The sequence below is a fragment of the Anabas testudineus genome, chromosome 16 (genome assembly GCF_900324465.2).
Source record: "Anabas testudineus chromosome 16, fAnaTes1.2, whole genome shotgun sequence".
NCBI classification, from domain to species: Eukaryota; Metazoa; Chordata; class Actinopteri; order Anabantiformes; family Anabantidae; genus Anabas; species Anabas testudineus.
The window spans coordinates 3,721,323-3,739,226 of record NC_046625.1 but is presented as its reverse complement, the minus strand read 5'-3'; the positions used below and the strand labels follow the sequence as shown (position 1 = coordinate 3,739,226).

Sequence of the window (17,904 nt, the reverse complement as noted above, 5' to 3'; positions counted from 1 at the left end):
ACAGTTTGATCTGTGTGTCGTGCTCCCTCTGGTCTAATGCACTCCTGTGTTTACCTCTAAATATGCCGTTCTCTTGATCTGACAAGTTAGGCCGTGCACCTTGAGGGCACCTTGAGCAAGGGCATCCATTTACACACATAACTGTACGTCCACATACACATGAACAGCAGACACAAATAGGTATGAACACACAAAGACATAGTGGCACACAAATGCACACTCCCCACTCGCAGTAAGTGCCTTCCCAGGTTCTGAATGTGGCCACAAATGACACAATGATTGATTTTTATTCAGGGATTAATGGAGTGTTCTTCATAGCAAAGTTGGGCTTTGACTTGATTAAAATATCTTCTTCATAGTCTGCTCTCTTCTGTGACTAACAGAACCAACCTTTGTCTGGCAGTCACTTCATTACATTAGAAAAGTAACAGATAAATATTCCAGCATGCAACAGCGTTTGCATGATGGTTCAAGAATGTCTTGAGTGTTTTGCTTGGGCTGATTGTTTTAGGACTTTGCTGGTGTTCCTGGTTTTTCCACTCTCTCGTGACCTTGCTGTGATTTACATTACTCTCATTGTCTGGATTAGAAGTGCAGTTAATGCTGCTGCGAACTGGGGACTTATTAGACAGAATGAATCAGGTTGTGAAAGCACAATGGCCATGAAATCTGAACGAAACTAAAACCTTCAACCGATAAAAAAGGAAAAACCAATGTATAAAGCTTCATAGCTTCACATAGATCTGTTTTTCCAGCAGTCATATCCTGACCAGTGAAGTCTCATAAGGGATCACTGGCAGCCATGTCTGGAGATCCTTACTGACTTGACCTGTTTCAAGCCTGACATTGATTGTAACATTCACTTTATCTCGAAGTACTAACAACTAACACACCATCGCACCAGGAAACCTAAAACATACTGTGCATCACATGAATGAGAGGAGTTGGACATGATGGAAAATAAAACACAAAAAGCAAACAAATCCAGAATTCATGGCAACATATCTGAGTTTTTCCAGTATGAAACCATTAAGAAAAGCAAAACTAAACTCTACTTCCTAATTCACTATGACTAACATACTGTAATTTAATAACTTTAGATTTTTTTTCCTAATAGCTTCTTTAAGAGGCTCGCACCATTTCACTAGTTACAACAGAGCAGCTGACTCATTCTGCTCCGCTCATTCATGTATTCCCATTGACGGGCTTCCTTTTGACGTAAATGGATTCGGGGGTATGCCCAACACCCGCATCAGTCCGCTCTGATTAACTGAGCCTGTCCACTACACAGACTATTAATACACAAGTGACAGTTCCAAACAGTGACGTGATTGCACCTCTTCTTTGCAAACAAAACCCGCTGGCTATGATTCACCTTGTCATCATTGAAATATTAATGAACTCTGGAAAAGTTTGGTAAAAAGTTTAGTCTTTGATCTCCCTGATAGGAGCAAGGACACAGACTGGATGTGTCTCATGAGAGCTTAGAAGAAAGAGCCTCAGAGTAAGTCATGTTATCGGCTCTCTGAGATCTCTTGGGACTTTGGCACAACAGTGCTGTGTCAAAATGTTAACGTCACACTGATTAGCAGGTAATGTCTTACATGTTTATCAGCTTTAGAGTTTAGCATATCAGCATGCTAACATATATATTAGCTTATATACATATAAGCCTTATTGCAGCAAACTAAAAGTATCAATTAGGGAAATAACAAAGTCAGCACGATTCAATGTCTGGAGATAGTGACTGATAAAAATTCATGGTTATCCTTCCTACAGATGTTGAGAAATGTATCTGGATCAAAGACTAGGCTACTTCTGGACACCCTGGATACATGAACAAAGTTTCTGAATCATCTAATCCATATAATAATAAGACAGTTCTGTCTGTTCGGACCAAAGTGATGAACTGACTGAACATTGACATTGACCTACTCTAGCTGCTAACATATATGTTCCGCTGTCAAGTTACCTTGAACTGAAAACATGAGCTCTTTGGGGTCGACCACTGGCGTCCTCTTGTCTTGACCCTTTTTCCCCCCCTTGCGGTTACCCCTTCTCTTCTTGCTCTTGCCCCAAAGGTTGGAGCCGCCATGCATGCTGGGAATGTTGAGAATGGCAATACCTTCCAGGGAGATGCTGCTGAGGTCCAGTGTAACACCATCACACTTTGAGAAAGGAGAAAGAAAAAGATTTCCTAAAAGGACAACAATGTAAACAGCATCTTTCTTAAATCTGGGCATTGGCACGTCACAGGTATTGTACTAAAACTGAAAAATTCAATATCAACTGAAGACAGAACAGAATGTATTTCAACTTTCTCTGAACTAAACCTGAACCTTACTGTACATCTGAGATTAAGTCAGTTTCTGTTGCTGTTTTCTCACATGAACTCAGATAATGTCTGGAGAAACAGGTTCAGGCATTGTCCGAAGTTGCCCTTTCACACATAGGATGTGTCAGACACATTCTCACCTACTGGAAAAACTCCATTTGAATTGGGCAAAAGGATACCTGCAGAGCCTGGAGAAGGCACATGAGGCAGTATTTTGTTTACACTGCAACAAAAGTCGCATGATAGAAACATCGCCAACCACTTGCTTGTGGTGAATTCTCCAGATGATGACCTGTTCTATTTACACATGGAAAATACATGGACTTTGTACTATAAATTATTGAATTCCCAGAAACAACTCCTCCTACAGGTAAAGTAGGAGACCTAGTCTGTTAGTCGGGGCCTGAATCTGTGTCAGTATTTCTAAACACAGATGTTTCCCTCTCTGAGAATGACAGTTACCCTGTCTCTCTGTCTGAAACTGGGCCTAAATCGGCTATGCTGTTTTAGTTTTAAGTCTGAGCCTAAACATAAATTGGTATTTCAGTGTCTCTCTGTCTATGCTAGGACATAGATCTCTCTCTTCCTGAACCGTTCCTTTGGCTCTGAGCTGTTCCCTCTCTCAGCCTGATACTACAATTCTTGTCAGTTTGATCTTATTAAGCTGAAAAGACTCCATCAGAATCATTATTATTTTGTGAGACGTGTAATACTCTGAAAGTGTTAATTCCCAAAAAAAAGTGGGCTGGGACCAGTCTGGATTCATCTTCACCTCCATACCTGTTCTTTTCCAGTAGGTACTTAACCAACACTAATTAATAAAGACCTCTTCACTGTGTGGATAGATCTGAGAAGGAGGAAGATGAATTGTATAGACACCATCTTCATTATCACTCAATATCACACACAGCAGGGTCATGTAGGGCTAATTACCTGTGTGTTGAACTGAGGTTTAGTGAGAAGCGGACGGGGAGGTGCACAGATAGCCTTCACACATCAACACTTTGTCTGGGTGATTCTGAAACTAGTACAAATTTGGGCTATTTATGGAATAAGAGTTGACCAGAAGGCTCCATCATTCTCACTTGTGTATAAGACTTCAACTTCAATAATAAAAAGAATGTGCAGCTGCTTGGGATAAGAAAGGATAATTCACAAAAACAGTGACTTTAAAATGTTCTTAGACAGATCTCTACAGAGGAAAAATGTGCTTTGCTTTACCTCAACCTCTAGAAAGTCGTGGAGCTTCTTACATGTGGCCGAAAAGGTCTCCGAAGTGCCAAACTCAAAGTACCACAGCTTATTCTTTGTTCTGAAAAAGACAAGACAACAGGAACTGCAAAGAAAGCAAGAAAAGAGGAAACAGGAGTGTTTTCCCCACATCAAAATCTGAAGCTTGTGCAGTCATAGCACCCTCTGTCTTCATCTCTCTCTCTAGTCGCCTATATGCTGACCTTATGAAAAAGGAACAGAAAACTACTCTGCAAAACTGTGTTTAAAAATATTTTGAAAGTACACGGGAAATGCAGCTACAATGTTCACCATGCAGTCATTAAACTCCATTAAACAAAGCATAATGTGATAACGATGACATGTAAAAAGCAAGTTAGGAGGTATCTGAGGAAGCCCATGTGGTGACCAGTGGGTTCACATGCTCAACATTAAGGCCCTGTGAGGGGTGTAAGAGGGTAATCTAACTGCCCCTGCAATTAGCAGAAGACTAGTGTGCTGCTCCCCAGGCTTCCTACGCACACACTCACATTGCTAAGGCTGATGATCAATGAGCTGGCAGGGGTGAGTCACCATCTGTCCATATACTGCTTATGTTCTCTTATGGCCACAAGAATCAAATGTCTTTTTTTATCTTGTATTAGTGAAGTTAGACATAATACAGCAGTCTGTGTAGCCTCAGTAATCATGCTAACATATGCCATATAAACAGACAGAAACAGTGTAGACCTCAGACATTTAAATATGGTCATGTGGAATTTAAAGACAAATACCACATTTAACAACTGTATATATCTGAGCAGCAGATTAAACATTTCTGTAAGTGTGCTGTTATAGCACTTTAATTACCTTTTTTTCTGCAACAACTGAATTAACAAAGTGCATAAATTGAGTCTTAAACATAAACGGCAGCTAAAAGAGAAAGATTTATCAGTAATTGACCCCAGTTTAGATCTTTGAGGGATCTATAGATTGGAGCACTACTTTGGTTTCTTGATTAATCACGTTAGTCTCTTTTAAGTGGGAAGTATGTATAGAAAAGGGGAAACAAATCACACATGGATTACGCACTGGTTTCCACATTAGCTTCTTTGTCATCTTGCACATCACTGCTCAGGGACAATTGATGGAACAGATCTTTAAGGCAGATCTGTTACAATAAATGTACTTTGCTTTTCTCCAATTTAGAAAATGACAAATGAATTTCCAATAACTGCAGTGTAATGTGCCTGAGGTTTTTGGATCATAATCCAAATAAACATTACCAACACTTCTTGAACATCAGCTAAAAACCATCACCAACTGTTTACTCAGCATAGTGAATTAGATTCTGCACATTTTAAATATTTCTGGGAGACTGTAACACTGAGCTTTATAAGAAGTCAAAACTAACTTTTTCCACTCACCCCTGGTCTGAGGTGAGTTGCTCAATGGATCGTGTTTTCTTTCAACTTTTAGTCTCTTCATCCTAGTGCTTTGAGTCAAAACAGACTGACTGCAGCAGGATTCACTGAGGGCAGGAAATAAGTTAGAGTATGTCCATACTCCTTTATCTTGTTTGTTGTACATTGTTACTCAGTGTATGATCAACAATGCTGAGCATTTTCTGCTTTCGTTCCCTCTAAATTAAAATCAGTAAGAGTTCTGCATTCATTCCTCCTCCCAAAAATTTGAGCTGAATTCTATAAAATAAACCACAAAGTGCACGAAGCTTTTGATCTTTCAGAGAAACAACAGACAACAACACATCATTTATCTCAAAGCTTCATGACTGAAAAAACCCACAACAGTGCTGACATGCAGAATTGAAAACAGTAAAAAATTGCCTCTCTTAGCTTGAATCAAAGCACTACAAGAGGGGCGTATTAGTATAAGCAGAGTAACAATCACTGAATTATTGATTTCCTCATTAGGACTTTTGTCAGGACCATTTAGCCACTTTATAAATGAGCTTTCATTAGGATACTTGCAAGGTAGCCCAACTCACAGCTGATTTATAATCTGCAACCTGGTCAATAGAAGAGGGATGGGAGCAGGGAGGTGGGAAGAGGCAGGACGATGACAGGGCCATGCTGAGAAGCTTTAAACAGTAACACATCCCTACATCTCCTCCATCATCATCATCAGTTTGAACACAGAACTGGGGAATTTCACGAACAAATGAGGGTGGCTGTTTCAAAAAAACTATTCAAACCTAATGGTTAATGACTGATGGATAGAATGAAGCTGGATACAGGAAATATTTTGGATCCTTTGTTTTTGCTTTATTGAAGCATTTAGCTTTTGCTGTTGTTGTTTTTGTAAATTCAAGACTCTTTAATACCTGAAGCTACAGAACGAAACACAGGAAACTAAAGCATCTTTAGATACAGAGACAAACATCTCACTGTCCTGTCAATTCCCACCACTTAACCTAACAAGTGCATCACAGCAACAAATCACCTCATGTCCCTGTTCATTAGGTAATTAGGAACTTCTCATTGGCTGAATTGGATTGTCATTTGTTATCTGCCAACTCATGCTAAACACTGGGCTCATTTGATGACTGACAGTGAGCAGCAGTCCTGGGATTAATCGGAGGAGTAAAATGATACTTTTAAGGTGGATTAGGAGGATCTTAATTTACAAGAGCAATAAAAGTAAACACAAAGTGCCCATTTCCTTAAACTGTTGGCCACTTTAACCTCTGCATGCCTCCAGGGCATCTTAGAAGTTCATGCATTATATTTCCTGAGTGAACGTCAAACAATCACAGAAAACCAGCAGCACACTGTACAGAATGTAGCAGGTTTTCAGTTCTCTGCGTAGCCACAAGGCCTCTGCTGTAATTTTACCTGCAGTATATCAATGCAAAATGCCCCTGCAATAATAACTTTAGCGGTGTGCATGTGAGATCAGCTGTAGTAGTCACAGCAGGCCAAAAGAAAACAGTGGCTCAGGTTTCCAGAGCCACTAAGGTGTCGTTAATTTGCACAAACAAATCGTAAAACAAACCTGAAAACAGAGAGGACAGATACAAACCATGTGGTCATGACAACAAAACCACTAAGAACTTTAGAAAAACGTAAGAAAAAAGGGGAAAAGGTAAATGACAGGTGAGCTGAACATCAGAACGACAAACAGCCTGAATCTGAACAACACACTCATGTTCATCAAGCCACCACTGCTTGGTCACCATATTAAAGGATGTCAGAGGCGATAAGCTTCAGTGTAGCGTTGCTGTCCTGAGGCAACAGCACCTTTAGATGCACTTTCCACCGGCCACACTGAACGTGAGGCACACCGCCATTGATTTTTTCCCCCTCTGACACTTAATCTAACCCACAATGATCTATGACCTTATTTTCACACTAATTTGTTCTTGATCAGAGGTGATAAATATCACATTGACATAACCAACTCTTTGTGCATTGCATCAATGCACTGTTTTGTTTAACATGACACTGCCTAGAGCGCTCTGACTCCAACTGGCAGTTTGAGAAATGACCCAAGTTGCTTTGTCTTGCCTTCAGAGATGCAGCAAGCAGTTTGAAAAATGTATTTCTTTCAGATTCACAGCAATGGTTCCAAGGAGCATAGAAAAAAGAACTAATTTAGTCTAAAATATCCAGCATCTTTAGGAGCAAATACAAAAAGAGAACGGTGAAAGTTTTCTGATAAGTTTGACACTTTGATTATTTTACAAGCTGCAGTGTAAAATTAGCTTAAAACTGAAACAAAGTGATTTTGAAATTGAAATAACTTTAACTTTTATTTTATTTAAATGTGAAGCACGTCTGAAAACAAGCAACAACAATAGCTATAACCTGGACTTGCATTTTTACATCTTCTGGCCTGCAAATCATGCAGTCAGTGCTTACGCTTGTAGATTATTCTCACACTTTTTGTTCTATCATGTTTTAAACAAATGACACCTCTTTGTCGTATTGTCATGTTGCACAGGTTTCTTCAATGAGCCGGACATAAGATAAGAAGTGGTCAAGTTTAGCATCACTGAAGGCGGCTGTGGAATAAAGCCATAAGTTCATTTAGATAGATCGTCCTGTGACCCTTTGTTGGGTGCCTATAGGTTAGGAACTCACAGCTCTGAAGGTGGAACTGTGGCAAATGTATCTGACATCAGCAGCCTCTTGAATTCATTGATATATGATGTATTGACTACAAACATTACTTTTGGGAACTGTTAGACAGCTCATACAAACCTACTGTAACACAGCAATGCTGCTAATTAATGATTTCATATTGTTTACAAGGCCTCAGGAAATGTAACAATGTGTTTATCCAAGGTCTGACACCTCCAGCAACACACCAGCAGGGAGAAGTTAAATTATGGTCTACAGTGGGAGTGTGATTCAGTCAGTGATCTTTATTCATTAGGTAGGAGTGTTGGGTTTTCTACATTAATCTATTCATTTTCATATTTTGTAAGGTCTTAAACTTTACACTGTAAAAAGCCTTGAGATGACTTTTGTTGTAATGTACGCTACAGACTAGACTGACAGACATTACCTGTGAATTCATTTTGTATGCTGTGTTGTATCAAGTTGCATCACATGAAATAATGGAGACAGGTGAGCTGCAATTATTACCTATATTGATTACAAATATAACTCTATTGTCTTCAATCATGTATCTAAACAACTCACATGCCACTATGCTGCTATGGGGCTCTTTGAAAAGAGAAGCTACAGTTAATGTCTATTCTCTTACTACCTAGCTTCAAGAGAATAAAGACATGTGGTGATAAAAATGTGGATAAACTTCTAAAATAATAGTTCTCTTAATAATTTTCATTATCACTTACAAGTTTAAGAACACAAATGAGTTCCCTGCAGATGTTTTTGTCACTGATTTTTCTCTATACAAGCTACCCTTTTCTTCATGGTGGTGGCTATACGGGCTGCAAACACGAATCAGAACTGAAACCTTTATTACTATAATAATAATTATTAGCCATATTCAAACAATTTCTCTGTCTGTGTAGATAGATCAAGGTTTCTGACTAGTATATGCACAGTACAGAACTGCATGTAATCAAAAAATAAAAATATCCTTCTTTTGGTTATTAATTCATATCATATTATGCTGTAAATATGGACAAATGTATCTTCAATGTTTCATTATTATCATGCTAAACTTGGTAAATTTTAGAGATATGATTTTTCTTTATTTCTATCCCAGATTATGTGCCGTTTCTTTGAGTTTATTTATTTGTGTCTGTGTTCTCACTGCTGTGCTGGGGACGGGGCCACAGGTGAGATCCCTCTAAATTACACACAAGTGGTCATTAATTATAGATGACACTTTGGTCACATAAATGATTTCATCCTCAAATGAGGTCCGATGGCGGCTGTTACTAAGGTCCACTATGCGTGTGTGTGTGTGTGTGTGTGTGTGTAAATGAGTGTGTGTGCATGTGTAATTTAAAGTGTCATCACCTGTGGCTCCATTCCCAGCTCAGCAGGAAACGTGCACACATGTACATGTGAACACACACATTAGCATGGGCGTGTTGATGGGTGCGTGTGTTGGTGAATCTGGCGGCCCCATCCAGCACATCGCGGGGCTTTGATGAACATACTCATTATGCTAAAAAGTGCTCCATGCCTGGGCTTCCCTGTGCCTTCAGGAAAGGTTAACTCAGGATGGTTACACAGCACAGCGAGGGCCTGTGGGCGCACGGGGGCAGAGTGGCTCTGGAGGAGCGTGCTGACAGTGTTAGATGTCTCAGGACCAAAAATAGATCTGGGTATGCAGAGTAAATATCATGGGAACATCAAGGTGCAATGATTGATGCCACACAATAAACAAACATTGCAGGTGAAGCCGCAGCAGTGTTCATGCTGCAGCTGAAAGGTCCCAAATCAGATCTCCCCTCACAAACCTTATGTCTAGTATGTGTGAAAAGCAAAATTTTGATCTGGATGCCACAAAAAAGTAGCAAAAAATTATTATTTTTAAACTCTTGTTGGAAAAAAGTCCATTCACCTGAGGCCAACTATTGGATTATTAGTATTATTGGTCACTTTGGCATTAGTACCACTACTGGTATTGCAGAAACATATTTGCATCCCATCACACTTGCAATTAACAACTTAATGAAATGTATTTTGCCACCTTAAGCAAATGTTTTAGTTGTTTAACACAAAGTCTGCACAGCGAAACAGGCAGAATAGATTCAGAATGAATGTTCGCATACACATACTTTTATGTGTTTCTTTGTACAAAGGATGTGTTCAACTGTGTTCAACTGAGTGCAGGTTAGGTTGCTTACATTTTAGCAAGTTTCAGGTTTGAGCCAACAAACAATACTATCTTTTGTGTTTTCCATAATACCAGACCTTTCAAATCAGTTGAGAAGATCATGGGCGATCTGACTACGGAGGCACAACAGTCATCTGGTTAGTAGCTCACAATCTACCGATGTGAAGTTCACAAACCAAATAAAAAAATCTGAAACTGTAGGAGAGATGAGAATCTCTCCCGTCTCAAAACCCTCTGTCCTTTGTTTCCTCTACCCCTCTTTTCTCTCACTAACCATCTCTTTCCCTCAGAGTCAGAGATTAGTGTGTAATTACATAGGAGATCAGCAAAAAAAAAAAAAAAAAAAAGTGGGGGAAAAGGGAGTAGTAGATTTTAACAAAGCGGCCGAGGAAGAGCGTTGTGATGGGGGAGGAGGTGGCACGGTCCTCGTCACGGGCCAACTGATTGTCTGCTTTTAATCCTCGACCTCATTATCACCTCCAGGTCCGGCAGTGGCAGTAAATGAATCTATCTGCCGAGTGTCAAATCTTCACACCTTCACCCTTGTAATCACCCCAAGGTGCAAATACAGAAGATGGATAGAATGAGAGAAATGAACGGAGAAAGACAGAGAGTATAACCCCTTCATTTCATCAACAAAATCCCATCATTTCATAATTAAGAAAAGCTACATGATGTTGTTTGGTTGATAATTAAAGCTGATTAAAAATGCAGTTTCCTTAAGGTCAAATGATGACAAAATGTATAGATTTGGTGCATATGGGAAGTGAAGAGCCGTTACTGCTGTCAAATTGTAAGCTTAATAATTCACATTTATTTTGTCCTTGAAATGTGTTCAAGAGCAGAAACAAGAGCAGTTGGAGGATAATTGAAATATATGAAGAAAGGCGCATTTGTAATTCCCGTGAAAGATAAGACACATTATAAAAGTCTAACAATATAAACCACATTCTGTTAAACACTAGAAAAAAGATATTTTATTATTTTGAGTTTTCAGGAAATATTAAAATAATTATATAATGCATTCAGAGGATGCTAGTGAGTCAAAAGAGACTGCAAACATTTTAAAAGAAAAATCTGTGTTTTATAATATTTCAGTCTGGTAAACAGTCGTTAAATAATCAGAAACCTAGTATCATATATTTGAAATATAGCACAATGATTTTATTTTAAATGTAAAGTAGACGTGCTTATATCTAATCTGAGCTGACTATAACCTTGCATATATTATCTCTTGACAATTATGTTAGAAAACAAACCCAGTGTGCTTTTAAAACAATGGAAAGTGAGATATTTGAATTTAAAGTAACAAAATATGTGATAAAATTAATCAGGCACTAATTAGTTAAATTTCACTTTTCTGGAGGAGGCATGAGGAAGGTTGCTTGGTAACTGTTCCAAGCTGTTAATAAAAAAAGCAAAACACTTTTCTGGTGTCACTGCTTTAATTTTGCTGTGTAATATCATACATGATGTGTGTCCTTAAAAGTAACTGAACTTATTTTTTCAACTGCATTTAATTTCTAATCATATAATGGTAAATTGTAGTGATGTTAATTTGATTTCTGTATTTCATGGAATCATGAAAAGCTCAAATACTGTTATTTTTCTTACTTTAAATGAGTGCTTCCAGTGCGTTGCTTTATTGAGTTTTATGATGTTTGAACCCTTTCATCAGACTCTAATATCTTTTCATTCCTTCCAGTGAAAAACATACTTATTGTAGACTAAGTAGTGAAATAAAATCTTCTCTGAGCCATACCACACTTGGCCTCCACTGTCACTAAACATCCTGAGAAAGAGCTTCCAGCTGCAGGAAAATTACTCTGTGATAACTTGCAATATACTTCCAATGGACACGAGCCCTTTGGACAAATCCAACAAAATCTATGCTACCTTGAAAAACTATAATCATGCATTATTGAATTGGCAAGGATAGTGTGTAATAGAGAGATCCTAAACCCATTCCCCCTCCTGAATTATTAATTGAATTCAAATAACAGACAGAATAATTTTCTTAAAATATCTCAATCATTTTTCACAAAAGCTTAAAAAAGGGATAAAACAATAGAGATGCAGTTTGTATATCGTGTACTTAGATATAGAAAATGACTGAACTGTACTCAAACATGAGAACTGTTTAGTAACAGCGATGTGCTGCCACGCATTTCTCACACAACTACTCAACACTCTCTTTGTTTAATCATGCAACTTGAGAGTTGATAATGCTGCAGTCTCTTCTGTTTGTTGGCATTTCTCCACCATGGTGGCTCATCCCTCATAATGACCAGTGACCGTTACATGACAGGTCTGTGTTTATTCGAAACCTCCTTCACTATCTGCATGCTTGAGCAACGAGCAGAAAAAGGATAGTTAGCTAAATGTTGTACTAAGATCATGGTAAAATATGATAATGAGTACAAATGAGATTATTAGGAGGCTGTGTGTCATCAGTCTGACTGATCCGTGATGTCAAACCAGCCAAGCAAATTCAATTAGGCCTGCAATTATTCCCTGGCGCTAGTGGAGATGTATTGAAGACGTTAAATATTGATGGAAACATAGATGCCACATTTGTTCATCACCAAAGGTGAACACATCTCCTCAAGGTATTCACAAATGCTAAATATGAGGCCTGTCCATTCGTCATGCTAAGCTCCAGAGCAGCTACACTGTATGTGCACTACAGGTTTATTTAGTCTGGGTGCAGTGTACATACCTGCTGTTGAACTTTTCAGGATGCTTCTCCCTCATAACATGGAAACGATGTGCAATGGACGCATCCTAAAAGACAGAATCACATCTTTAGCTCAGATTCAGATGTTACTTAGAAAAAACAAGTGTTATCCTTTCAGACTTCTATCTACAGTAACATTTGTAGTTACGGCCTCTTTGTTCAAACTACTCGTCATCCTGGAGTCAGTGTATATGCTTGGAGTGATTTTTTTATGTAATAGCTCCTGTTGCAGCTATTTGAAGCTTAGAAATATGTTAACATACAATTCTGACATTAAATTTTCTCGTCCCTTGTGTGGAGTTACTTAACACTCACAACAGAAATAGAAATATTTCCATGCAAATATTGCTTTAACATCCAAGGCACCTTCTCCCACATCTTCACAAATGGTGCCATTGCACCTGATGTGTGCCTTGAACATATTTCTATGAGATGAAATAAGCTGTGTGAAGAAGGTGGTAGCGGGGTTGAGCCTGGGATAGAGACGTATTGACAGAAACCCTGATGAGCAGCACACTGTCTCCACACAGGCTAATTAATTAAACACACATTGTGAGTAATCACAGCTCCCAAGTAACCTACAGGATGCTGCCGACACCCCAGCAACCACATTGTTTTCTCTCTCCCTTCCTCTACCTCTCTTTTTCTATATATGTCACTCTCGACCTTTCTCTCACCCTTTCTGATTCTCTCTCACTCTCTGTGACCTGTGGCAAAAAGTGCAGCCACATTGGAGTTCTTGGTGTTAAGACGATACAGTTCATGTTACATATGCTAGTGGTGAGACTGATGGAGACATTTCACCAGTATATTAACACCATCTCAGTGTGGTAAGACTGTTATGTAGTACTTCAGTGTGAACATACACCAGGTATATTTATAGTAAATGATGATAATGTAGTTCAGTAATAGGAAGAAAATTAATTTAAAATGAGATGCAGAAGAATTTACAGCTGCAAACGCATGCAGACTGCATTGAAGTATTTTGAATGTATATATTTTAAATACTTTGAATTTTGCTCTGAGATAATTTTTTGTTAGCCAACAATGTTGTGAAGCGAGTAATGATAAGGAAAAGGGTTCCTAAAGAGTGTGGTAACCCGATAAGAAATATACAGCAGGACATGTTCAGGTGGTCTTCACTGCCCAAGGAAACCATCTTCAGCCTAACTGAGGGTTTTACATAAGTACTGAACGTTATCAACTCAAGATGCAGCTGCACTTAAACTCTGGGCAAATTAGACCTTCTTAACCATAATTACGGACAAAACGGCAGTTTGCAGCAGATGAACAGTTGTGACTGTGGTTTGGTCTAAGGCCCTGTTAAAGTCAAGCTCTGTGAGGCAAGTTCCTGATCTCTGTCAGGTATAATTGCAAACAGTTGGGACACATTCTGTCCTGGAAAACGTCTGGACATGACAGCAGTGTTAGAAGTTAAACCAAAATCAATAAAGTCACTGATTTTGTGTCAGTATTAAAGGGAAGAGACATCCACCTACCAAGTTCAAAGGTCACCTCACTTTACCTCCGCTACTATCTAACAGTTCTTAATGGCTTGAATTAACAGTAGGAATGATTATAGCAAACTAAATGTATTAGTATCTTATGAACATGTTGGCTCTATGGTGTCACAAAATATGCAGAAGACACTAGAAGCCTAAACCAACAAACTTTACAAGGAAAATAAGACCAAAATATCCCTTAATTTACATTTCTAAATCAGAAAAATGCTGGCAAGGCCTTTGTGGAAAACAGACCAAACTCCGACAAGCACACAAACATGTCCAGCTCTGTAAACATCTCAGAGTCAGAGAAAGTTGATCTAAACTTTTTGGGCTTGTTCCCCCCTCCACTGAAGCAATCTGTTTTGACCCACTCCATTTTGAGTGGCACTATTGAAACAGCACCTACAGGGAGGACCCCCTGCTAGCTCTCTGTACAAAAATTTAGGAGAAGCCAAAAGAGAAAAATCAATGGAGCTTCTCTTGATGTCTCTTCAAGAAGCTGTAAGCAGAAGACCAAAAGATTTCTTCAAGATCCCCGCAGACTCGCCTCACGCTTCCAACGTGAGCCAGAAAGGTAAGATGATGGATATATCTGAGAGATTGTAACTTGATTTTCTTACAAACAGGACAATAGCTGCAAACAAGAGAGCAGGAGCGAGGCGAGGCCGTCTCCCCTTTGGTTTGGGGTCTATTATCTGAGATCTGTACAAGTGGAGCTGTGGCTTTGCAACACTAAACGGCGATTTCAAACAGCCAAGAGTGGATACTGCATTTTGTCATTCTACAACAATGCAGTGTTTTTGTGCTTGTGTGAAAAAATATACTCACTACTACATTACTACAATGAATTAACTCAACAGTGATGTAGACTCATACTCCAAGGTGCATTAATACACGACAATGAAACGCCTCTTTATTGCAGGAATTTATTGTATGTATTTTTTCTTCAGTAGAGTATGATATTGAATTTTTTTATTTTTCCCAATTCCAAGACTTAAACACTTTATCTGCAATAAAACATTACCTGACGATTTGGAAAAATCTCTTTCATTAAAGACATTTTACACATTTCAGTTTGAAGCAGTTTGCTTCAAAGAGCTCAGTCTTTGAAATCAACAAATACATTCTAGATAACTACATTTCTGAATAACTGCCCAGTGGTCATTCTTAACTATGAAAACAGCACTTTACAAAGTAAAGTGCTGTAAAGCTGCGAGTGGGACACTAAGCTAGATAATATTGTCAAAATATCTGCAACTTTTGATCAATATCAATGGATTGAACTACCATGTATTTACTTCTGAAACACAATTAAAAACTTACTTCAAGTCCAGATTCTGGTTGAGTTTGTAAAAACTTAACTGTAAAATCTTAATAATACAGCACAAGTCAGTGACGCCGTCAACACATGTAGGACACATTCACATCTTCGAGCTTCGACTCCCTCGCGGCAGTGGGACATTGTCAGCTCACTCACTCTCTTCTCCCCCTAGCTGCCCTCAAATAATTACCAATGTAAAAATCTGGCACCCAAATTAATACAGGACATGTGTAATGTCCTCTCATAGCTCAAAGTTTAGTCCAATTATGAGTGGGCCCCAGTGGTTTGATGTGCCTTTCACTACAGGGGAGAGTAATGGCTTTGACATGAGTGCCAGGGTCATTAGGGCGACTGACTGCATTATGGTAGTGGAGCGTGCTCAGTGATTAGTTCTGTCTCTCACCCCTGGCCCTGATTGAGATCATTACACTTCACGTCACTTCCACATCCTCCCAAAGGGATAGCAACATTAATTCTGAGTCCAACCGGGCTGTGGCAGAAGGTTAGGTTGGAATTGGCAAAAAGAAAAAAGATGATACTGTTTCTTGGAAGAATCACCTGGACTAGAGGCTCAAAGTGACGAGGACGATGAAGCTGTACAGTGAATTTTGCAGTTTGACTGTCAGCCACTGACACTAATGATTTTTTTTGAGTCAGCATTCGGAAAAATAGAAATTGAAAAACATCTGAAATCCTCTTTAAATGACTTTGGATTGAAGCATTTCTTGGTATTGACGCTCACTGTCCGTGGTGGCTCCTACTGCTGATCTTTTGATTTCCAGAGCATCATTACAGAAACAATCTACCCTTCATCTGCATAATCTGTGAGGTAATTATTAGCTTGACTTGTCGCATAATCTTTCTTTTGTAATCAATGGAAAGCAAAAAAATTCAACGCGAAATGTGTCACAAAATATTATACAGTATCACACTCAAATCCATAGAGAGCTCAAAGTCTTTTTAATCCCCTGCAAACAACTTCATTTGTCATTGTCACGCCTGCTGGGTACTAATCCCACTAATAGAGCAAAGACAACACGACGTGTAATGACTTTATGAACCACCCAGGGCAAGGATGTTCTCATTCAAGTTTGTTCAGCAAGAAGGAATCAACCTGTCCCATTAAGGTATAAAACTCAGCAATTATTTCGGGGGTCAATTAGTTTGAGTTTATGGTATCAAGTGAAGAGATTGAAAAAGAAAAAAAGGAGATGCATTAAAAAGCTCCATTCGAGACAAAAATGAGGCTGCCTGTCTTTTTGCCCTTTTCTGACACACTGAGAATCACCCACAGTCATATATACCTGGACTACTGGAACTCACTCTGGTATTGTTCTGATTTCCAAGCTCTGAAATCCCTGTTCATGTGCTCTTCTCTACAGGCTTAGCTGACACTGTGTTGTTTCCAGTGGTCCCAAGGTCCCATTTAAAATATATCTTGTGGGTTTTCCTTGTAAACAAACACAGTTATGTTTACATTCTTACTAAGATTATGTGTCCTCCTGAGGCCAAACTAACGTACTAAATTAATTTATTTCTTCATGAAACATCTGTAATGCACATTTTACAATACGTCATACTTAAAGTTAAACTGTTTACACTGACAAGTAGGCATTTTCTGTCCTGCCTTTGCTGGAAAACGGCTACATTTCTTTGTGAATTACTAACTGTGGGGAACTGATGCATAAAAACACAGCTCCATAGATACACTATATAAAAATCAATAGGATAGATGAAGTTTTGTACAGTACTATATTATATGTTTTTTATTTATAGTTCAACTGTGGATTTGACCTCTTAATGGTACCACATGGGCACTAGACAAATGTATTGTACTGGACTGAATGTGATCAGACAATACTGTGCTTCAGTTATGTTTCCTTTGATTTACTTTGTAACATAGAGTGATGGTGGCTATTTTAACATTTGCCTTAAATAGTCACCTTTTTATCATTGTCTGTGATATAAAATTGTAGTGGAGATGTACAGCATATGTTAAAATTATGTTACTAATATTGAAAAAAAGCACTAACCTGTTTTTTTAACTTGCTTCTTGGATTTACTGGCATCAGAAACTTGTAGGAGGAAAACAAGCACCCCAAATAGGCCAATTACAGATCCTGTGGTCTCTGCTTGATATGTCTGTTTCCCCAACAGGTAACCAAGGTTTTTAAGAGATGCACATCACTGCAGCACAGTCATAGTAGCTGCATGTGTAGGTTTTAAATCTATGCTGCAGCCCACTGCTGCACAACCATAAATCGCTCACAAGGTCCTTATCTGGTAATACTATACATAGCTGCTTCTGAGGCCAAAACTCCTCTAGATTAGAAAGTAGTACAAGTTGTACAAGTTGCATTTTATACTATAAGGAATGCACACATTATGCATATACATTAGGGTTTTATTATTATTAAAATAGAATTTAAATATTATTATTTAGCATTTATTTTTTATTTTTAATGTATTGTATTTATTAGTTCATATTTTAACATCTCAAACATCACTACAA

At 38.6% G+C, this 17,904-nt stretch overlaps 1 protein-coding gene across 1 annotated transcript in view; it reads right to left on the bottom strand.

The window, feature by feature from the left end:
- The window catches only part of dgkb (diacylglycerol kinase, beta), a 53,819-nt gene that overhangs the window by 6,956 nt on the left and 28,959 nt on the right, over window positions 1-17,904 (bottom strand). The window contains exons 20-22 of the mRNA XM_026370145.1: window positions 12,549-12,613; window positions 3,557-3,647; window positions 1,973-2,168 (exon numbers count right to left, since the gene is read on the bottom strand). Coding sequence (XP_026225930.1) covers window positions 1,973-2,168; window positions 3,557-3,647; window positions 12,549-12,613 — 352 coding nt within the window. The remainder of the gene's footprint in view (window positions 1-1,972; window positions 2,169-3,556; window positions 3,648-12,548; window positions 12,614-17,904) is intronic.